General features: G+C 36.0%; 1 protein-coding gene across 1 annotated transcript in view; it reads left to right on the forward strand.

The window, feature by feature from the left end:
* Positions 1-1138: 1138 nt before the first annotated feature.
* The window catches only part of LOC109078384 (connector enhancer of kinase suppressor of ras 3-like), a 44569-nt gene continuing 21606 nt past the window's right edge, over positions 1139-24101 (forward strand). Inside the window, exons 1-12 of the mRNA XM_042777218.1 lie at positions 1139-1245; positions 8299-8462; positions 13735-13937; positions 14326-14413; positions 15636-15677; positions 16904-17023; positions 17914-17973; positions 18144-18212; positions 19561-19707; positions 20849-20970; positions 21421-21608; positions 22200-22286. Coding sequence (XP_042633152.1) covers positions 1194-1245; positions 8299-8462; positions 13735-13937; positions 14326-14413; positions 15636-15677; positions 16904-17023; positions 17914-17973; positions 18144-18212; positions 19561-19707; positions 20849-20970; positions 21421-21608; positions 22200-22286 — 1342 coding nt within the window. The 5' untranslated portion in view covers positions 1139-1193. The remainder of the gene's footprint in view (positions 1246-8298; positions 8463-13734; positions 13938-14325; positions 14414-15635; positions 15678-16903; positions 17024-17913; positions 17974-18143; positions 18213-19560; positions 19708-20848; positions 20971-21420; positions 21609-22199; positions 22287-24101) is intronic.

Below are 24101 nucleotides of genomic sequence, written 5' to 3' on the forward strand. Positions count from 1 at the left end.
ACAAACAAATAAGAATAAAAATAATGTAGACATCAACAAAATATGTGTATTTGTGGCCGTGGCTCATTTCTGTTTTACTCTTTTTTTTATATCATGTTGTTTATTATCGCGTTTTTTTTAAATAATTAAACATTATATTTATATACTGTATAGTAACATTATATAGTAATGTATTTCTTAATGTGTATGTGTCATTTTATATATATATATATATATATATATATATATATATTTAATATACATAACAGTGAACTGAACTGTAAATATTCCTCTCTTTTTTTATTAGTTGTGGTGACTATCTGCAATCATTCTAATCATTCAGTACCATACAGTCTATGTTCAGTACCAATATCAAAGTACCATTGCACTTCAGTAATTCACCTCAAATTGTGAAACTCGTGTATTAGATTAAGTCTTTGGTTCTTTTAATTGTGATGATTTTGGCTCACATTTAATAAAAAACCACTATATATATATATATATATATATATATATATATATATATATATATATATATATATATATATATATAATATATAAACTATATAAATCCACTATATATATATAGTGGATTTTTGTTAAATGTGAGCCATTTTATAGCAAAAACTTGCTATAAAGAATCCTGCTTTATAAACTGTTATAACCTGCTTTTAAACTGTTTATAAAGAGAGAGAGAGCGAAAGAGAGAGATGTTATGAAATGTTAATGTTAGTAGCCTACTAATAAAAAAAATAAATAAATAAAAAAAAGAAAATGAAAAAAAATCAGCCTTTGTGACCACAAGAGGCTTAGTTCAAAAATATAAACATAACAGTGACCTGTAGGCTATACAGCTTAAATAACGTGTTTTGAGAAATAACAGACTTCTAATTTGACCTCAGATGTCTGGGAATATCGAGTCATGTGTTTGACCCTCTCTGACCCATTCAGACGATTTAGCAGCGATATAAATTTGACCTGTGAGCGTGTAACCTGATCCGTGCGCGCGCCCTCTCTCTCTCTCTGTGTGTGTGTGCTCGCGAGTGTTTAGTTTCGGTCTGTAGACAGAGCTTCAGCGCGGTTGCTGTGATCTGATCGTTGGTGTTTAGTGGTTAGACATGAGAAAGGACGCTCAAGTGTAGCGTAGGAAACTTCATGTAACTTTAGTGAGTTTGAGAACTTGGCCGAAACTTTCTGAATATCTGAAGAGAAGAATGGAGCCGATAGTAAAGTGGACAGCGACTCAGGTTGCGGACTGGATCAGAGGTAGGCACCCAGTCACTTGTTTCTCCAGTTTAAACCACTTTAATATAACACATCGTTCTTTTAGTTACATAAATCCACCATGATAACCATAGTCTACATAGTTTGAGTGCTACTGTTTGAAAATAATAATAATAATAATAAACTGTTAATGTGTTTTATTAACAGTTTTTAATTTTTAAATGAATTTTAATTCTTAAAATGAATATTTATTATTTCTATATTATTTATATATTGACATGTTGATAAATATGATTGACGACCACAGTTTTTTTTTATTTTTTTTAGAAACTATAGTTACTATGGTAAATGTTTGTGAAGGCAACATCTTCATCCCTAACCAAATACAGAAACTCAGTGTATATGTATTCCTCCCTAAGCGTGATAGAAACCGGGAAAGCTTCTGAAACTCTGTCAGCCTGCCAAACTTCTGCCAAAAAAATCATATCTGAAAACAAATATATGACAGATATATTTAATATTAATTTATTATTATTATTATTATTAATAAACCAGCTGTTGTTTCGGTGATAAAACATACCAGTAAGCCTAAATTTCTAATAGCCATAATAATAGGCCAATTCTTTATTTCTCAAAAAAGTGATACATTGAAGCAATGGAAATTTTTACTCCCAGATTATTATTCCACCGAGTAGTCAATATTTTATTTGCATAAGCAAATGTCTTTGAGTAGGTTGGCCATCTTGTTGTTGGTCATTTAAATTTTGAAAGTTGCTTTCATGCTTAGAATTAAAGTCTTTGGGTTTGTCATTTTATTTATTCTGTGATCTCATTCTACTGCACCATTTCAACAGTAAAGGATGTTATACATCATTATGGGTCATTTGGGATATTGTTTTCCGATTCAGACTGCTTTGCATTTCCGCCTTATTCATCACAAGTTGTTAGAGTTATAGCAGATTAGAATTAGGATGGAAAGGCTGATGATGTCAGCGCATCAGATGTTATGAATAGCATTTATCTGTGTTAGACAAAATACTTCCATCTCCGGATAGTTACCACTTATTTGTTGGAATCTGGAAGTCTTTGCAATTATTTGCGGCATGTTTTTGTTGACTCAGTTGTACGTTTTCATACTTGCTCTCCATCTTGCTCCAATTGCCTGAAACAACACCATAAAAACTTTCACTTAGAGGAGACCTTGAGTAAATCATCAAGGTCCACCACAATATGAAATACCTATAATTCTGTGCTAACCAGAAATGACTGGCCATGCGATGTGAAAGACTTCTGAGATGGTTTGGTTCCAAGCCATTCACACACTTCTAAACAGAGAAAATGTTTCAACAGATGCATCTAATTATAAACTGAGCCACCTTGAAAGTTTCAAACCTGCTGTTCAGACTCTGGGTAAAAGTTGGCCTTTCGTGCTAATGAAGGACTAGCGTATCTCTCCTGACGCCAGTTTGAGACAATAAAAGCTGTTTCAGACAATGCAGAAGTGAACAGATGTGACCCTGGGTCTCTAGTTCTGTATGTTTACTGATCTAGGATCAGCTCCCATTGTTAAACTGACTTGATGAAGACAGGTACAGTATATCAATGACCAGCATTGCCTAATCATTGTAACCAATTGCTTTGAACGATCATGTCATATTTTTTTAAGTGAATTTTGAGTAAATATTGTGCAAAAGTAAGGTTAATGTACATTTACATTCATAGAAAACAAAGTGAATTCAATACTCCCCTACCTCTGCCTTTTATTTTAATGCCTATTTAAGTGTAAGTGAACCAGTGGTTCAGCAAACTTCACAGATCCAGGATTCAAGCATGGCCTTGTGTTTACATTTGAATCCTCAGTCACTGATAGCAACATTAGCCGTTACAGTGTGTTTACATGTTCCTATGAGGTCACACTACACCAACCGTTCACACACACCTGCTCTTTGTCGCCAGGTCGGCAGGTCACTGATTATTGCAGCATGGTATGTATTTTATTAGCTATGAAAGCTATATGTGTTTGCTTTTGAAACAGTCTGCATGAAATTTGTGGAACATTATCAAAACATGACTGCAGTTTCAATGACTTACCGATACAAATATGCACATGAGTCCATATTGAACATACATCATCCAGTGCAATTCAAACAGACCAGGTGGAGAAATACGTTCGGCTGAAAATATGTCACATTGCTTGAAGTTGTTGCTGTGATGATCTGTTATCAGCAGGAATCGTGCAGGAACACGCCCGCATATTTCAGCAGACTGACACACTTCACTCAATACAGTAGACATGTTTCCCTTTTAGTGAGCAAATCGCTTCCGTACATCCTGGCCACACCACTGCTTTTCTGACATCATCGCTGTATCAGAGACTCATCGTTGTGCTGTAGGTACTTTTGGGACTCGTCTGCGAATCGTTGTCACACATGGTTTGCGTGACTGTGGTTGGACTGTTTGTGTATCAGATGGAGACGACAGTTTCGTCTTTGTTAGTAATGTTGACTCTGAGTCATACACACACGGAGATACAAACACACTTTAGCACCGCCCCGCCACCAGAAGAGAAGTGACAGTTGTCCATCTATCTATCTATCTATCTATCTATCTATCTATCTATCTATCTATCTATCTATCTATCTATCTATCTATCTATCTATCTATCTATCTATCTATCTATCTATCTATCTATCTATCTATCTATCTCTCTATCTCTATCTATCTATCTGTCTATCTATCTATCTATCTATCTCTATCTATCTGTCTATCTATCTATCTATCTAAATAATTATCTATCTCTCTGTCTCTCTGTCCGTGTCCATCTCCATCCATGTCTGTCTGTCTCTCTCTCTATCTATCTATCTATCTATCTATATCTATCTATCTATCTATCTATCTCTGTCTGTTATCCATCCATCCATCCATCCATACATACAAACATACTGTCTGTCTATCTATCTATCTATCTATCTATCTATCTATATATATATATATATATATATCTATATATATACAGTTTTCATAATGTGATCCCTCTATTCCTGTTCAACAGTATTATTCAGGTACTGTCTACTAATCCAGTTTTCATAATGTGATCCCTCTATTCCTGTTCAACAGTATTATTCAGGTACCATTTGGTAGCAGTCAGTGCAGTAAATTTATTCAGGATAATTGAGTCTCAATGAGCTCAAACTCCCTAAAAGAGGAAGCTGTTATATCACTGCTGGAAATACCCCAGAATACACAAGCAGAGCTTCAGGAACAGCATGACAGCCGACTATGTGGAAGCTTTGTTGAGTTCTGGTGGGTTTGGATGGAGGAAACTCTTTTCCATCCCTGTCCCCCCCCCCCCACCCCCCACTACTGCCTTTGTTGTCCCTGATCTCCTGCCGATGGAGAAGACTGATGTCATGTCACCATTGAGAGGGACACTAAATGCACCAAATGTTTCTTTCATCCACTCTTGCTTTCCATGCGAACACTTGTTTCTGGTGGGAGAGGAGGGGCGGAGCAAACATTCCCTCTATTGACCCCCCAGGCTGCAGAATGTGCGCCAAACTTCACTTATTCACAGCTCAGACAACTAAGCACGTGTCCACAGTGATGAGCAGGCTATACTGAAGGCTAGCTAAACAATGAATACACTAGTAAATGACAAGGCCAGCTAAGCAGAATAGTCTGTGTTTAATAGTAAATAGCTTTGTGCTACTTATTGCTAAAAAACAGGATATATATTATACAATATATATTATATAATGACTGGAAGGTTATAGAGCAAAATAAAACTGGTTTTAGGTTTTGTGCTCCTGTGATGAAAAAAGGCAAATCTGAATTTTGATGTAGTTGCGATATGAATTAATACGTGTTAGAAATTAAGTGGTATACTGATCTAATTAATCCGGCAGGAAGGTGGACAGACCATGACATCACTGAAGCCCTCAGGATGATGCATGTTTTAGAAGAAAATATTTTGTTTGCATATTTCCCTTCTTACAAGTCTACTAAAGGGCACAAATGGAATTGCCAATGATTCACAGGCCTAGAAATGGAGTGGAAGAGTAACGCTCGGCACCATTTCGGAATCTTGGAGGAGTTTCAGTCGCACACGATGAACAATAAACATTCTTTAGGTCTCCAAAGACTCGGTAGGAAAGCTTTAGAAATACACACCGCTACTGCCTTTTGTACACACGCTGACTTTCTCAGCGCCGCTCTCTCAGGGCAGCAGGCCAGCTCTGTCAATGAGAGACTCCATCGGGAGAAAGACAGGCCGTGGAGGAGAGAGAGAGACACCCTGCCCTCTCATTTGTAACTGAAGCTCGGGTGCCTCGGCCCTCTAATACAGCACTTTTAAGCTTGTTAGTCATTTGGATGTGAGTGAGCTCAATGGATACGATTAGTGGGCTTTGTGGTGTCTGATTCCCACCACATAACACCACAACAAAGACCTCATGCAGTCATAGTCAAAGTAGCCCACTTTTTCAAGTTTCGTAACTTACAGCAAGAGATACTGTAGTGTAAATACTTTTATCTCTGCTAAATTTATCCACCTGTGTAAGTGTTTATATCTGAGGCATTTTTCTAAACAAGATTAGAAGTTGTTGTCACATGGAACCACTGGGCTATAGCTCTTCTTGAGAGTTTAGCTCAGTTAGGACTTTTATTTTGTCAACTTTTTAATGTATCTTTCTTCCACTTATTAGTTTGTCTTAAACGAAAATTAAATCAGTATTTGCTCATGTTCGTTCAGTTTGATATGACTCGTGCTGCGGCAGAGTTTGAATTCTTCACAAGCTTTTGTGGCTACGGAAGACTTGGAATGAATTGTAAAATTAATCAAATGGATTATGTTTATGAGGTGTTTATGCTGTCTTCTTGTCCTTTTTTGGATATTAAATATCTTTTTCTTTTAATGCTTAATTTGAAGGCTCGCAGAGCATGTGATCATGTAAACATATTTCCACCCACAAACATCCTCCTTCATCTGTTTTCTTCAGCTTTCTCCTGTGAACCGTCAGACAGTCAAACCTCTAAGATTGGAGGAGCTGGAAATAGAAAGAAAAGCAGAAGGTGGTTGATCACTTTCCCACTAAAACAAAAGTTGACCAAATAACTTAACTCACTGAGGGGGCTTATTTGACAATCTTAATACTTTCTAAAATTATTTTATTTATTTATTTTTATTTATTTATTTATTGCACTTTGATTTGAGTTGATAGACAAGTCAGTTAATTCATTGTGAATGCTTTTAAATTTGAATTTAAATTTTATATTTAAATTAAACTTATTTTATTTTATTTTATTTTACTTTATTTTTACTAGAAGCTTCACTAAGGCAAATCCCTTGTGTATAAGCATATTTATTTGGCAATAAATCTTATTGATTCAGACTCTGATTTGGAGATTTTATCTCAAACTTAACCTGGCTTTTCACTGCACCGGCTTACAGACATCCACACAGCATAGATGACCTTTTATCACCAAATGTGCATGTCAGTCAAACTGAACGGCACATGCCTTCATCCCTTTAGCTTCACAAGGTTATTTAACACAGAAATACCCTAAGAATTATAGATAACAAAAGCTGATTTTAGTTTGCTTACACTACATCGGTGGACTGTTATTGTTGACACTTTCTCCTTTGTGGCAGCTTTTCTCTGGTGGTTCCATTGACACTGTGTCTCTCTTTTTGTGCTCAGAAAATGCAGCTGTTGTGTTTCAGTAGGGGCGTTGGGGGGAGGGTATTCAGGAGTCCCTAACTTTGCCCTTTGACCCTTCTTTGCCTCCTTTTCTGGCTTTCTCTTTGATTTTAAAGAGGCGTCTACCCCCCACAAAGAGCCACTTTTCCTACTGCAGTCACACAAACAGTGGACAGAAGATTGTTTTGAGCTCACCTCCCCTGATTCACACAAAAGTTTCAGCTAATATTCAGGGGAAAACAACTTTTCTGTGTCTTTCCCAGACTTGGTTTGCACAGTACTGTAAGTCTTTAGCCTTCCAATGAAATGCATTCAAATGAGTCAGATAAAGGTGAATCATACCAATACACAGCCAGGTCATTTCTCTCCAACATAAAAAGAAAATATAGTAAAATGCATAGAAAAATAAAGCTTACACTAAAATAAAATTTGGTATAGGATTTACTTACTTTCTAGTAAATTTAGAAGTATTTTTTAGAATCATTAAGTTTTTTTTTAGATTGTGACTAGAGCTTTCAGTCAATTAGAACTTTAAATTAATTAAAATTAATTTAAAAAATTAATTAAAAAATGTATACATGATATGATGATTAATTGGTTGGAAAGGCGATTTCTTATTACTGTAAATTTACACACTGATAAATGGGAATGATTAATTGTGCTTATGGTGTATTACTTTGTCTGTATATTTTGCTTTTGGATTTTTTTGTGATTCTAATTATTTTCAATGATGATTCTAATAAATGTAATTCATTATAGGCCTATATATAATTATGATGTATACTATTTAACTCTTTACAGTTATGAGTGTAAATTTAGGGAAACAATACAAAAATATTTGTTGGTATTCACCCATTTAATGCCAATTCTCATATATGTTGGAATAAATTAAGTTAAATAAAATTTTTACATTTCAGCAAAACATGAGATCACATGAAAGGGTTATTTTGACATCATTTGCTGACTGTATTTTGAAATCACACAATAAAAGCAGGCAAAGCTGCCTAACGAAAACTTACTGTGTCAGCTGTCAAACACAACTTGTGTGTGTGTGTGTGTGTGTGTGTGTGTTTGTGTGACTGTTGAATTATTTGACAGCATGACTGGATTTTCTCACACACATGGAGTCCAGTCACGTAAACCACAGGACAGTGATGTGATCTCATAGATCTTGCTTTATTTGTTTACTTTTATATAGCAACGATCTGTTCTCAGATCAGGTAACTGGCATTTGACATGAGAAATACTGAGGAGAGTGGGACTCATCAGGCTAGTGCAAATGTCTTATATTGACTCAACACCTCAATGTTTGTCAAAACCCATGTGCATCCACACTCTCCCTGAAAGAGTTTCTTTGTGGTCTGTCTCTCATTCTCACTTTCTATCTGTCTCTCAGGGCTGGACGACAGTCTCCAGCTGTATGTTCCTAACTTTGAGAGAGCGAAGATCAATGGAGAGCAGCTTCTGAAGATTTCCCATCAGGATCTGGAGGAGCTGACGGTGACCCGTGTTGGCCATCAGGAGCTGATTCTGGAGGCTGTGGATCTCCTCTGTGCATTGGTCAGTACTTCAGCTGCCCATAAAGCTCACTCCCGTCCAATCAGATAATTTTGGCTTCCACACATCCAATCAGATTTACTGGAGAAACCTTGTCCAGTCATATTTATCTCCATCAGGAAGTATATATAGGTGCTGACCTTTGCCCCCTAATTTAAGGAATTTAGCATAGATTAGGTCTATGTTTGGAATAGCACACTACACTGCTATTCTTACAGTTCCTGCAATATTTAGTTTGTATGCTGTGCGCAGTATGTAGATTTTCTATATTCATGAAATATTATGATCTACTGTAGATTTGGCCTAAAATTCCCAAATTATGCAGTGTACAACACTGTATAGAATACTGTATCCCACAATGCAATGTGTTCAACTTGAACTTGCATTTCCAGTGTGGCAACTCTTTCTTTACTCACTCATTATTGTATTGCACTTCTAAACTTTAAGACATTTTATGGCAACGGCAATTTAATCAAAATAGTTCAAGATTACAGGATACCTCTCACATGAAATATGATGAGATCATGTGACTACAGCGTCGCATACTACTCATTTGTTGTAGAAGTTTCATTTAATGTATTAATATATTTTAATATATTATTTATTGGCTTAAAAGTTTTGGACTTTAATGCATTTTTTTTATTCCATTAATGTAGCATTTTTAATGCAGTTTAGTGTAAAAATGGCTTGCCAGACCAAAGGAATCAAAAATATTAGGTTCTATTGTAGATTGCATAGTTTGACAAATCTGTATATCCATAAATAAAACTGCATACTACTCACAGTATATACAGTATGAAACTGCATAGTCACAGTGACAAATACACAACAGTGTCATAAATAAAACTGCATACTACTCACAGTATATACAGTATGTACTACACAACAGTGTCCTCTACAGAATGCTGGATCTGATCTGATCATTAAGTAAAGGACTCGTCACACTGATTCAGACAGTAATGTGTCAGTTTTGAACCATTAGTCAGATTTTTTGATTCATTAAAAGAATCGCTCTTAGGAGTCATTTGTTTGTGAAGTGGACTAAAGTGGCTGTAGCCAGCGATGCAGGAAACACTGCTACAGAAATAGTAAGAGTAGTATGGTAGTATGCTATTCCCAGCATTACCAAAGTGGTCAAAGCCAAGCACATCAGTTTCTCTGAAGAGCTTTATTAAGTCATATGCCTCTATTCAGGCCACATAAAGCTGTTATCATTTTAAGAACTGTTTGAACACAAGTAGCTTAACATTCTGACACATACGCCCTAATCTAACATTGGAAGAAAGGTTTCTTCCCAGCGTGAGCTCTGTTATAGGTGGAGACTGCCGTGAACAGGAAAGCAGAGATTTCCCAGGCATTCCGATCAGCTGTTTTCTCTCGCTTCCTTCCCAAGATTTCTCCTTGACTCCCACCACCCTCTTTTTTTTCTGACAGTATTAATGGCCACAAAGTGCACCTTAAAAACACATAGTGAACTAAAGGAACGTTCTGCCTGTGTAAATCCGTGTGTGTTTTTGTGTGCAGTTAACAAACCCAAAGTTGTAGCCAGTGCTGATTCTTATCACAGAAGCCGTGTTAGCTGCCACACTGTCCCGACATTGCGGTGGATATGAATAGGGAGGGTCAGCTGAAACAAACAGTGTCCACTGTGTCCATTCAGAGTTTATTCTGTCAAGATATGAGACTGACACAGGACCTTATAATAGGAGACTGCACCCTAAAGAAACACTGACTTTCTGTTCTATCGCTATTTTTCTATGTACTTTGCTTGTATGTGAAATGGTACTTTTAGTAAGGAAGCTTATACAATATGTTTAAGCATCAAATTTGTCTTAAAGGGAGAGTTCACCAAAAAAAATAATAATAATAATTATATATATATATATGGATTATTTTAGAACTCTGTAATATTATAATATAATAATACTCTCTTATATTGATGACAACCAATATTATACCAAATTATTATATATAACATTTTCCATACTGTACTGTACATTATTATGTTACTATGCCTAAACTTACTTTTTAAAATGATTAAATTTACACTCAGAAAATACTATTATTATACTGTTTTATCTAAACAAAATAAAAACAATTAAAAAAAATTAAATCTAAGATTTATTTAATTGTTTATTGTTTATTGCATATAACATTTCAATCCATTTGGATTACACAGATTTAACATAAGCAAACTGATAGACTTATTGATGCATCAGTCATATATAAATGAAACAGTTAAGAAACGTTAGATTTCTACACTCAAAAAATCATTGCATAGTTGTTGTTTTTATTGACTACTTGCATCTATTTGAGTTTATTTAAATAATCATATTTTTAAAATGCATTTATTCAAATTGCTTAGAATCAGCACGAATCTGTTCATTGTGAAAATTTAATGTATTCCGATAAAAAGTACGAACTATGGTTAAAATATTGCTAGCTGTGGAACAAGCAATATTAGTTTATTTGTATGCGATTGAAAGAATTTTGATTGATCTGTGCTAAATATATAAACCTGGTTATTTTGTAATTAAAACACATCCAGTTTATTTGTACAATATATAGAAATCTTGATTGTTTCTTACCCGTTTCATTTATGCATGACTGACAAATATACATCATATTTTAAGTTTATTAGTTTATGTTAAAACTGTGTAGTTTTATGATGTTTTTTGGAGGTTGACAGCACCTGGTCATCATATGCAAAAGGAAGTCAGGTTTGGAACATGTAAGTGAGCAAATGACAACAATGATTGAGCTAATCCTTTACATCCGTCCATAATTGTACAAACATTGTACAAAAGGTGTGTTTCTTTGGAAGAATGCGCCTGCAGCATACAGTAAGCAGAAGCTTTGTGTTTTGGTGTTACATGTTGGAGCTCTACCTGTCCGACCGGGTGGCTTTTCAGAAGGATGTTGTTGAGAAAAGATTAACCTCAGTCATTTTCCGTTTGTTTTCTAAGCATCGCCTGTTCTAAGCAGTAGTGAGCAGAGAACCACAGAGGAAGTGTACGAAGGCTGGAATAGACATTGCGGTGTTGAATTTGTGAGAGGTCAGCAGCTATAGCACTCATGGGTAGAATGTTCTGGAAGATATCTCCTGGAGAGCAGGAAACAGATGTGACCCACCCACCTGTCAGAGAGCCCCCCCGCCCAGCGCTCGCACACACAAACCCATACAGACAAACACACAGAAAGCTAGCACAGGAAAATATGTCACGCCATTGTTCCAGTAGTTTCCGCCCGGCGGATTGAGCCTCATCTTAAATCTGTGTATCTGTTAGGTCTCTGGTTATTTTTAAATTTGCTTTCATAAGTGTTAGAGGACGTGCTAAACTCCCCAAAGCTCTCTGGCTCGGTTCCACCGCGGTAAAGTACCACAGTTTAGTACAATAGAGGACAGATTTAAAAATGTATGTGATCCATAGAAACCGTTTCATCTGGAATCCATCGCATGTTCATGAACATTGGACTATTGATAGAGGAGTCTGAACAGTTTCTAATGCTACCAGTAAAAAAAAAAAAAAAAAAAAAAAAAAAAAGTTTTTCTCATCAAAACAACTACAAACTTACCAATACCTGTCATGGTTAGCCTAAATAATTATATTTTTGTGGGCCCCATATGTGACACTTTGTTGGTTGAGCCCGTTTCCACCTCTGATTAAAAAAAAGAAAAAAAAAAAATAATTAAAGACTTTATATCTTGAAGTATATCCTGCAAATTTATATTTTACTATTATAATTTAATATTTCTCACAGTTTTAACTACAGTATATGTGACATACTTGAACTTTTTACATGTCAGAATTGCGATTCGCTTACACTTGTAATTGCAACATTTGCAAGTTTTGACAATTGCAAGTTTATCTTACATATTCTTAAATATTTATGATTTTATTTCTTGTAATTGGGACTTTGTATCTTGCGATTTTGACTGTTGACATTAAATGTGATAATTGTGACTTTATTTGTTACAAGCGCACCTTTTTATATCTCAAAATTTTAACTATGTGACAACTGCACTTTTGTCACTTTGCGACTTTTTATATTTCCCTCTTATGACTTAATGTCTCGCAGTTTCAACTTTCTCTGAGAAATGCTTTGGAATATGAACTGCTTTAAGATCTCTTATTCTTTCAGCTCCTTCTCTTTCTGTCCTTCTCATTTATTTCTCTCAGGTATTTTGGTGCCTTAATTTTCTCTCAAAATCTCATTCATATTGGTGCATGTGAAAAACTGGCACATCAAGATGCATTGTACCAAATTTGACGCCACTGATGACGGAAGTAACTGGATGAATTCCAGTGTGAAATGTTACTGTGATCTGACAGTGTTTTTTGTGTTAAACTCATTCAACATTAAACAGCCCCTACAGTCTGTCTCTTAATTTCTGGCAGCTGAAGAGGGCAGCGTGAAATGAATAGAGGGTGGATTACCCTTTTTCATTCCTTTAATAGTTCTGACATCATGAACTCATCATAGCTAAACCTTTGTTATAATACAAAAACAACAGGAGAAGATTCCAGAAGAGCACCTGCATCCTCGTTGAACTCAGTGCAGGTTAATATCTTTCTCAAGTCTCTGCACTTTTTGGCAGACTTCAAGTCTGTCGGTCGGTGTCTGGCTGGGTTTAGGGCGGCTTTCTGGAATCCCTCTGAAGTCAGGCAGTGACCATGTTCATGTGACGGCTCTGACCGGTGCGATGGAATGTGATGGGATTTTAGCTGGAAAGGTTGTGAGAATGACCCTTGCGCTGTAGCCACTGTCACATGGCATTACAAACACCACATACTTCACATTTCATATCACTAAAGTGGAAGATACACAAACGGAAACTGCTTTAGTGCTTGATAAGCGAAGCATTTGATAGTGGTGCTGTTAGCATCACTATTATTATTGCATATGATTAGGGATTTGAACAAACCCCTAAACCGAAATTTTAAACTTCAACCTTTAAGTACATATACTGTATATTTTAAAGTATTTTTTACTCTTTTTAAGTGTAGGCTAAATAATACTTATGTTTTCACAAGAGTGAAAAATATCTATCTCTCTTGGAATTGGGCTCTTACTTATTTATTTTTTTACTTGGGCCAGTAAGCAACCATCTATAACACCCTAGCAACTGCATAGCAACACACTAAAACACAGTAACACCCAATACCCTAGCATTGTGTCATCGACTTTTGAATGGAAAAGCACCATTTTCTTTAGACGTAAAAATATAGTTTAATCTAAAAAGACTAATGTGAATGCTTATTTGTTTTTGCAGAACTGTGGCGTGGAAACTGATAACTTGAAGACTCTGGTGGGTCAGATGCGAGCAGCATCCAACAACTTGCACAACTGTGCGTCAGAGCGCAGGAAAAACCCTTCTTATGATGGAGGAAGTCCAAACAAACCACCTAACGTGTTCCTCACCGCTGTGGTGGAGCTGATAGGGGCTGCCAAGGGCATGCTGGCCTGGCTTGACAGGTGTGTGAGATTTACACACAGCCACACTCTTTCTGTCTCTTACAGACTTCACCTACAAGGAATGTTCTGAGTACTTTGGCTAATGTAATGCAAGGGCTGTGCAAATGTTTGGAAGAAATGGTAGTACAGAGGCCTTTTATGTCACTGACTGCGAATAAATTTCAGTGTCACATTCTTACCGGCAGCTGTCTCACCAACTATTGTTTTGGTTTCTGTGTTCAGTCAAAGCACCTTAAATCTTTCCTCGTGATGTCACACAGACACACATGAACACATACGTACACTGCATGTTTGGGCTTGAAACATCACATACCAGATCATACCAGATTTATGAACATCTCATGAGCGTTTGGATGAGTTCCACTTTGTTCTCTTTGTTTGTCTGCAGGACGCCCCTCACAGGAATCAGTGACTTCACATCAACCAAAAACAAGATCATTCAGCTCTGTCTGGAACTGACCACAACTGTCCAGAAGGTTTGTTGCTGTGTTCATCAGCTTTGATCTCCTAGTCAAAGTCTAAATATCTAGTTCAACTAGTTTTATTAAAGACAAAAATATTATTTGACATCACTGTTTATGGCAACAAAACTGAGTTTTATTTGGTCTTTAAGGAAACAATTGCAGGTTGCTACTTTTCATTCACCAAGTTTGTATTAAACTATTCAAAATTTCCATTAAAAAAGAGAATTTTAATAATAATGTAATTATAATTACTGTTTGTAATATAAACTTTTTTTATTTTAGAATTACTTGTATAATTGAATTATTACATTCTTATTGAGTGCATTTTCTTTATTTCTTTATTTTTTTGTAATTTTTAGTAAAACTTTCAAAATAGTTATTAAATGCAATGCACATCTTACCAGGTTTATTATCATTAACTAAAACTAAAACCAGAAAGAAAAAAAAACAGTTTTGTTACTTGAAATAAAATAAACAATTTAATAAAATACAAATTTTAGCTAGTTGTCAAAAATAACTAAAACTAAAATAAATTAACTAAATGAAATCATATCAGAATTAGACTACTTTTCTGAACTGGCTAAACATATTTACCACTTCTTGAGACTCATACATTAAATTCAATTTTGATGAAATGTCTAGTTGCATTTAAAAAAAAAAGAAAAAAAAAGTGTCCTGTGTGAACAGCCTTTATGGTCAGAGTTAGGAGGATTATTTGAGAACAAAAAATGTAAATAACATTTAATTGAAATAGAAACAGTAATTTGTAAAAATGTCAGTTGATCAATTATTAATAAAAGTAACAGCTACTTTCAAAAACAGCATGTCAAACAGTAGTGTTGTAAGGTATGTCTTGATGAACTCTTTAAGCACAAAGATGTCTCCCGAAGCACAGAGAAACATATGGTTTTACTGAGCCGGAGCTCAGCGGGATGGGCGGCTCATAACTGTGATCGATGTCTTTGCTCTGTTTTTGCTCTTCATAGTCTCAAGCGCCACAGCCCTATAACTCGGCAGCAATTATCTTGTCAAACTCGTCTTTAAATCATAATTAAACACTGGCGATAGACCCTTATCCATCTGTTTGTCAGCGCATTCCATATTTGGAATCCTCATATTACATTTCTTAAATACTTTCTTTGGTATTTTGATTTCATGTTTACCATTCTATATTCTCCTGTGGGAACTCAATATAATGTGGCATCTCATGAGAATCCTCCCATTTTAATTGCAGGACTGCACAGTGTTTGAAATGGAGGAGAAGATATTAGAAGTGGTAAGTAGAAAGTCTTGCCGTCAGTTATTTCAAACACAGCATATTTATCATTCTCGGGTCAGAGATTCAGCTGTTAACTGATGCATTTGTGTTTATTGTGAGTGTGGAGATGCAACTCCGTTGTTCAGTTCGAGATGTTTTCCTCAGGAACCACTGAAATATCCAGTGGTAGATAACAGTATCTCACAATCTCCATTAAATGAATGTTCTGGATGCAATATAATAATTTCAACAGTTTGTACAGAAAAAAAAAAAACAAGCATAAATTGCATTCACACTTACATTGATTTTAGCTAAATATGCATAGTGTGCAAATGAAACAGAGTAAGTTGCAAGATATATCACCATGTCACTTCAAAATATGTTGTTTTGGACCCCATTGACTTCCATCGTATGGACAAAAAGATTCTTGAGAATATCTTTTTCTGCAGAAGAAAGACAGTCAGAAGTTTGGAAGAATGTGAGATAAAGTTTTGCCTTTTGGGTGAACTATCCTTTAAAGTAAATCAGGTTAACTTTGACCTCATGATTTCATCCAGCCAGCCTCACTTTGCAATTTGTATGTGAAAGAGAATATTCTGTACACATCATGGCCTCATGTTTGACTTTAACAGAGTGCAGATCTTTCTGAAACCCACTAGAATCGTCTCCTGTTGTGTTAATGATCCCTAACTGTGGATTCTCAGTCAGTGAAACAGTGATGCTATGCCAAAAAACCCCAAAACAAACAAACAAACAAAAAAAACTTTTTTACCATAGTACATAGTAAAGAAATACAATTTGACATTTGCATCACATTATCAGTTTTCTGCCACAGTAAAATTGCTTGGTAGCTCACCTGGTACAGCACTGCACTTGTGATGCAGAGCACTCGGGAAGGAAACCCATGAAATGCATCATTAAAAGAGCTCAAAGACGAGTAGAAGCAAGCTAAAGTTACATGGGTGTTTTAGTAAATGCATTTTTATCACATTTGCTTTTGGTCACATTTTTTTTCAAACAACCGCTAACCTTTTAGCACCAATCACTGGTCATTTAATTTGCGAACTGCCACAGTACACACAACAACCAGTTTTAGCACCACTCACTGGAAATTTCTCTTAAAAATGTCACAAAACAATAAACTATTTTGCATAATGTTTTTACAATGAGCCTGGGTTGAGCCTTATGAAGTCCTGCATAAGTTATCATGACAAAATGAATCTTCTTCTTTCTGTTCATTTCAGTCACAAGTTTTGACCGGAATTTGTGATTCCACCATGAGGATGACCTCTGACCCCTTGAAGAGTCAAATTACCTGTTTGGAGGAAGTCACCATCACTAATATCAAAGCAGACGAGGGACTGGTGAGTGTCAACAACTTTAGCTCACGACCCGCTGGAATTGTTTGCCAGTTGCTTAAAGGGATACTCCACCCCATATGAAATTAATCACTTACCCCCATGTCGTTCCAAACCCATAAAGGCTTTGTTCCTCTTCGGAACACAATTTAAGACATTTTGGATGAAAACCAGGAGAACTGTGCCTGTCCTATAGACTGCCAAGTAAATAGCAGTGTCAAGGTCCATAAAAGGTATGAAAGTCATCGTCAGAATACTCCATCTGCCATCAGACGTGCAATCTGGGTTACATGAAGCGACGGGAACACATTTTGAAAGTGAAGAAAACAAAAATAACGACTTTACTAAACAATTCCTGTGTCAACAGTCTCCTCTGTGTCTCTCCATATCACCGTATGCTCTTCTGTATCATCCGCGCCACAAGGATGTGCTGTTTCTACATGTATTTAGCTTTGATTTGAAAGAAAACAGCACATCCTTGTGGCGTTTATAATACAGAAGAGCATAAGCAGCATACGGTGATATGGAGAGACACAGAGGAGACTGTTGACACAGGAATTGTTGAATAAAGTTGTTATTTTTGTTTTCTTCGCTTACAAAAAGTGTTCCCGTCGCTTCATATAACCCAGATTGCACGTCTAATGGCAGATGGAGTATTCTGATGACGACTTTCATACCTTTTATGGCCCTTATCACTGTTATTTATCTGGCAGTCTATGGGACAGTCACAAGCCTCCCGGTTTTCATCCAAAATATCTTAAATTGTGTTCCGAAGAGGAACAAAGCCTTTATGGGTTTGGAACGACATGGGGGTAACTGATTAATGACAAAATTTTAATTTTGGGGTGGAGTATCTCTTTAACAACTACATATTGTTTGCTTATTTTTTTTTAAAGGGGATGTATATCAAATCCACTTATGATGGGCTACACGTCATCACCGGAACTACAGAAAATGTGAGTCAACACAACAACAGATCGCTTTGACTTATGCTGTTAATGCATCAATGTCCAGCATCATTCAAGCCACAGTCTGTGACTAATAGATTGCCGAGATCCATAAGAAACAGATTTCACAAGCATTACTTCAAATGATTCATGACGTCTGTCTGTGTTTCACCCTTCAGTCTCCAGCAGACAGAACTCAGAGGATTCATGCAGGCGATGAGGTGATTCAAGTCAACAGACAAACAGTGGTGAGTCCATGCATCTGTCACATGATAGTGAGGAGGATTATGGGTAATTGTTCTGCCCTGAAAGAGTGAGAGGAAGCAAGATGGTGAGCTTTTGTGTTGGACTGAGTAAACCTGATCCATGGGAGAGCGGGAGATATGTCAGTGATGAAAGGCCTTTTAAATAACCATATTGTTATGAACACCTTTATCATTGTTTTGGATCAGTGCTGTTTTTTATTCACTTCATATTTACAGAGAAAGCATTGGGTTGGTGCCTACCCATTTGTATTTGTACAGCATAAAGCTATTCAGACTACGTTTGCTCAGCTACAGCAGGATCAGCTTTCCCCCCATTAATGATCGTCTATGTCCCGAAGTCCACCCTTTTGAAAAAGAAGTGCACTTAATTGTATTGAGTGTGCACTTGTAGTATAAAAGTTAAAAGTTAATATATTTTAAATGTACTAAATTGCAACAGCATCATTACTAACGTGTAATTACCAAAATGAGAGTAAAATAATGACATTAAAATATGTTTTAGTTCACCATAAATGCTTGTCAGGACATTCGGCATACATTAGAGATAGTGTACTTAAGTGAGTTAGAAAGCATTCTTAAATTTGACTAATTGCAATTAATATAAATGTAAACTATTATAAATTTTCATTTAATTGTAAATAACATTGAATTAATTGCCCAAAAACATTACATTCAGTTTGCACATTAGTAGAATTCTTGCTAACACTTTAGAATAGGGAACATTTATTCACTATTAACTATGACTTTTCCCTCAATCAATTCCTAATTTGCTGCATATTAATAGTTAATATGGTCATGTAGAATAAGGCATTAATATGTGCTTAATTAGTACTAATAAATGGCTAATATTCCAGAAATATTCATGCTAATAAGCAGCTAGTTAAGAGACCCTAAAATAAAGTGTTACCGAATTGTTTTACAGTATATTATTTCCGTAATAAGTTAATAGTATTCTAAAGTGTACTTTTTTTTTCTCACAAGGGCATTTCCGTCTCAGAGTAAAAATAAATAAATAAATAAAACACGTTTTTGTGAGATAAAGTTTAAAGTAAATACATTTTGTACAAAATAGCCACATTTTGAGACATAAAATTGCATTTATGAGAAAACGGTACAGTTGTAATTGTGAAAAATACAGTTATCTATTTAAGTAAATAATAATGAAGTAGAATAATAAAATATATGCAATAATGAGACATAAAGTCACAATTACGAGAAAGTAAGCAAGTATAAGCAATAAAGGAATGACTGTGAGAAAGTTGTGGTTTCAAGAAATGAAGGCAAAACTGATAAGAGTCACCCATAAACAGATGTACTGCTTTCTTCTCAGGTGGGCTGGCAGTTGAAGAATCTGGTGGAAAAGCTCAGAGAAGATCCTCAGAATGTTACTCTGATGGTGAAGAAAAGACCATCAGGAACTTGTGGCTTCACACCTGCACTGCTGAAGAACATGCGCTGGAGACCCCCTGCCGTCCAGGTACTGCCCTCAATCTCCTACAGTCCATTTTAAATGTAATAATATTTCACAGTTTTACTGTATTTTTGATTAAATAAATGGAGCCTTAGTGAGCAAACACATTTGAACACTTGTGTAGACTGTTTGTAGAAGGCAAATGACAGCTTGTGAGGCGTTTTCTGCCATGTCTCTGTGTTTCACATTTGGACAAACTCCAAGAACTTTCATTGTTTCAACACGCGTGGATGGATTTGCATGGGTGTTGCAGAACTAAAACAATGCATTATTTCTTCCCCTCCACACACACACACATGTTAACTTGCCTTTGAAAATGCATGTTGATGTCACATCCACAGCTGACTTATGCTGATTAACAGCAGCTAAGATTTCACATCAGGATGTGTGTTTCCACCTGATTAAAATCCCGGTCCAAATGTCACACAGCCATTGATTTTCAGAATACGGTAGCTAATATTAGTCCATATGGACTCTCCCAAACACCTTGCTAAAATTTTAAAGGTCAGACTGTAGACTACAGCTCAAGAAAACGATTTCCATGTTAAAGAGGTACTTTGATTTGTGGTATGAACATGAATGCTACTTCAAATCAGGCTGCTTACTGTATTCTTAAAAGCAATTGGACTTAAATTGGACATTCTGGTTTACATGTAATGTACCTTTCAATGAATGAAGGCCCTGCTTACCAACAAACATCTTTCTTAATATCTGTTTATGCAATTCACATGATCCATACAGGAACTTACTGAGTATAAAGACTATTATCGGTTCTTTCTACAAAAGTAGAACAGTACTCTTGAAATTATGTGGATTTAAGTTCATACTTGCTCTAGCAAAATCTATGATTAAAGGCTTAAAGAAAGTCTGTATTCAACAAAAATTGCATGTCTTACGAAATAAAGCTGGTCCCAGAGAAGAAAAGAACATTTTAGTACAAAGAGCCTTAGTGTAGTGATTTGGTCAATGGTCTATCAAAGGTCTGTGGATTTAAATAGAGTGAAAATGATAAGCTCTGTGATCCAACTAATTTCATTTAAAAGGTTATATATGATTAAATTTAGCAAGGGTTTTTTTTTCACAGCTATCATATGTAAATATACCTTAAACCGGGCAGAATGAGGTACTAATCATTTGTTTGTTTTAGAGCCCATCGTATGTGCCTGCCGCCCAGTCATCCAGAAATCCTGTGCAAATCAAGCGTCCGGAGAAACCTGCGATTTTAGATCTCTATATTCCTCCTCCTCCTTCCATGCCATACAGCCCACGGTCAGTATCTGTTTCTCTGATATTGTATCACCATCGTATTAAATCAATTACTCTGTGGCTCTGTTGCAAAACATAGCGAGCTGCCTCGCAGTACATTACAAAATGCAAACTTAGCTCAAAATATACAGTACTTCAGTTTTGACTCGTATGCAACACGGGCACTCTGCAATTCGACAAATACGATAGTATATATACTATAACGATTCAATTTACAGCACCTTCATAAACTGATTAAAAAGCAAAAACACTCCTAATGCACATTCATCATTTTGTAGAAGTAGGGTTGTAGAAATCTTTTCTGAATTATTTATAGAACAGGTACATCGCCATCTTGATCTGACTTGAACACACCTGACATCGTAATTTCGACTTCTCAACTTGTAAATACAAACTTTCCACTTTCCTTTAAACTTGGTCTGTTAATGCTGCTTTGTCTCTGTATGTCTGTAGAGATGCAGAGACGAGTGAACACGCAGGTGTGAAGATGAGACCAAAAGGTTCAGAGTCGCCCAACTCATCTCTGGATTTAGCTAGTAGACGGCGTTCGAATATCAGCGACTACAACAGCAAACTTAGCATAAACCCACCTGAGGTCGGAGTCCCACAAGCGCGACTGAGACAGCGGAACCCATCTAGAGGTCAGTACCTGTTCAACCTATGTGACTTCATTTTGTAACATCACCAAAGTAGCTTCACTATGGAAGCCGGCCGCCACTGAATAAAAAATAAAAAAGGTAATTGCGACTTTTTATCTAATAATTCGGACTTTTTTTCTCAGAATTGCGTGATACAAACTCACAATTGCGAGTTAAAAAGTCATAATCATGAGATGAAGTTGCAATTCTGCAATTCTGAGAAATAAAGTAAATATAAACTCACAATTCTGAAAACATATCAGTCTGTCAATTAAGTTATGAAAATGTTATTTCCAAATGCTCTCTGATCATTCAACTTTTTTTTTGTTATGCAAACATTAAAGAAACATTCCATTTTATAATGTTAACATGATAAGTTTCAAATAAAGCTCTCTGAACGCAATCCTTTAGTGAACTATGTGGCATTTGAGTACATTGTGAACGAAGCTTCAAAACAAAATCAAATAAAACCTGCACAGAAATAAAAGAGGAGACTCATTTGGTTCCATGACGTCTGCTTTCTTTTCACTCTGAGGCTTTAAATAAAAGCAAGGACTCAATTAGACTGATTCTTTCATTGTGCATGTGCTTTAGGGAAGCCGCGTCCCATGTCCATGCCAGTAGACACATGCCTGGGCGTGTCGGACTCCCCCTCCAGACCCTGGGCTTTTGGAAGGAAAGGTAAGCGCAACACCTGTCTCTGTTTGAACTACTGCTGAAGGAAGTTCATATACAGCAGTCAGCGTAAACATTTCACAAGCCCAATTACATGGGCAGGAGCAGACAAAGGTCAGATAACACTATGCATTGCATTTTTGTCTGTTTGTCAGTAGCTCAGGGGGTAATCTCTTACCCACAGTTCATCAGTAAACATGTGCAATGTTTTTGCAGACTATGTACACATGCAGAGTTGTCTTCTTGTTACTACTGAAGAATGCCTGTTATCATAGCTATTCAATGGCTAGTTATCATGTTGCATCATGAATTTTTTTACATTGTTGCTTAGTCCATAGTCTGGCAAAGGCAGAGCATAAAATTCCAATGTGTAACTTATTGTCACATTGTAACTTAAATGGATAGTTCACCCAAAAATGAAAATTCTGTCATTAATTACTCACCCTTGTGTCTTTCCAAACCTGTACGACCTTCGTTCATCTTCGGACCACAAATTAAGATATTTTTGCTGAAATCCGAGAGCTTTCTGACCCTGCATAGACATGTTATGAAGCTACGAGAATACTTTTTTTTTGCGCGCAAAGAAAACAAAGATAACTTTATTCCACAATTTCTTCTCATCACATTGGCAAAATTTCAATGGAATATTGCAGGCAAAAAAACTCTGGAAATCTGTCTGGAAAAATCTTCAGATTTCCTTATTGCATGGATCACTATTAAACATGACTGGTTTGCACCTGTGAAAATTCGCCGAACAATGGTAAATGTGTCCGAAACTTAAATCTGAAATCAACTGCACCATATGCACTCACAGACAGTAATGCATGAGCAGGAGTAAAGGGGTAAGTTTTGATTATTTGATGGACATATCTGGGGGTTTCTTCTGCTAGATTTAATTAAAAATAACAGATTTCTAATGGAAATTACACTTAAAGTGACATTTCTTTTTATTATTATTATTATTATTAATATAATTTTTTGCTAAAACTTTGAGAATGTAAAAAAAGAGTGATATTAATCCTTTTATTATTTATTGTGTGCCCCTCCCCTAGGGCTGGGCGATATATCTAACGATATGATCATGTGCATCTAGTCAGTAAATCTGGTTCCGTGATTACCGCTAAATCACCATCACCTGCATTTAAATGGAACGGCATTAAATAGACAGAGCCGTAGATCACTGAAAAGCTACGCAATATCGCGTTCATTATCCCAGATGAATCGCCTTCGATAATGAACGCGATATAGCGTACCGTGTCAGTGAACTACGGCTCTGTCTATTAAATGCCGCTCCATTTGAAAGCAGGTGATGGCAATTTAGCGATAATCACGGAACCAGATTTACTGACTAGATGCGCATGATCATATCGTTAGATATATCGCCCAGCCCCCCCCCCCCCCCCCCCCCCCCCCCAATCGTTACTATCCCACATTTGTGGTGTCATTTCCAATGCACTGATGAAATGTTTGCCAAAAATAATGTTATTTTTTTTTAATAAAAAATTATTTTCACAAATACATTTGTTTATTGAGGAAGACAACAGTGTGAGAATAAATTGTGCTTGAGTTGAAAGAAGAAAACAAGCGATAATCAGTATAAATATAATACAAAAGCTTTAATTTTGTAAAAAAAAAAAAAAAAAAAAAATGAAAAAGTGTCAAAGTTGTCCATCACAGAGTTCTGCTAACACTATACATCATTTCAGATGTACTGAAATTTACACTGTGGTGGGAAAAAAACATGCCAATGAAAAAGAAAAGAAAAGAAATAAGACTTAATTCTCCTGTTGTGGATGTATTGCACATCCTTTTGGACATTGT

This window comes from Cyprinus carpio, chromosome A20, assembly GCF_018340385.1.
Source record: "Cyprinus carpio isolate SPL01 chromosome A20, ASM1834038v1, whole genome shotgun sequence".
NCBI classification, from domain to species: Eukaryota; Metazoa; Chordata; class Actinopteri; order Cypriniformes; family Cyprinidae; genus Cyprinus; species Cyprinus carpio.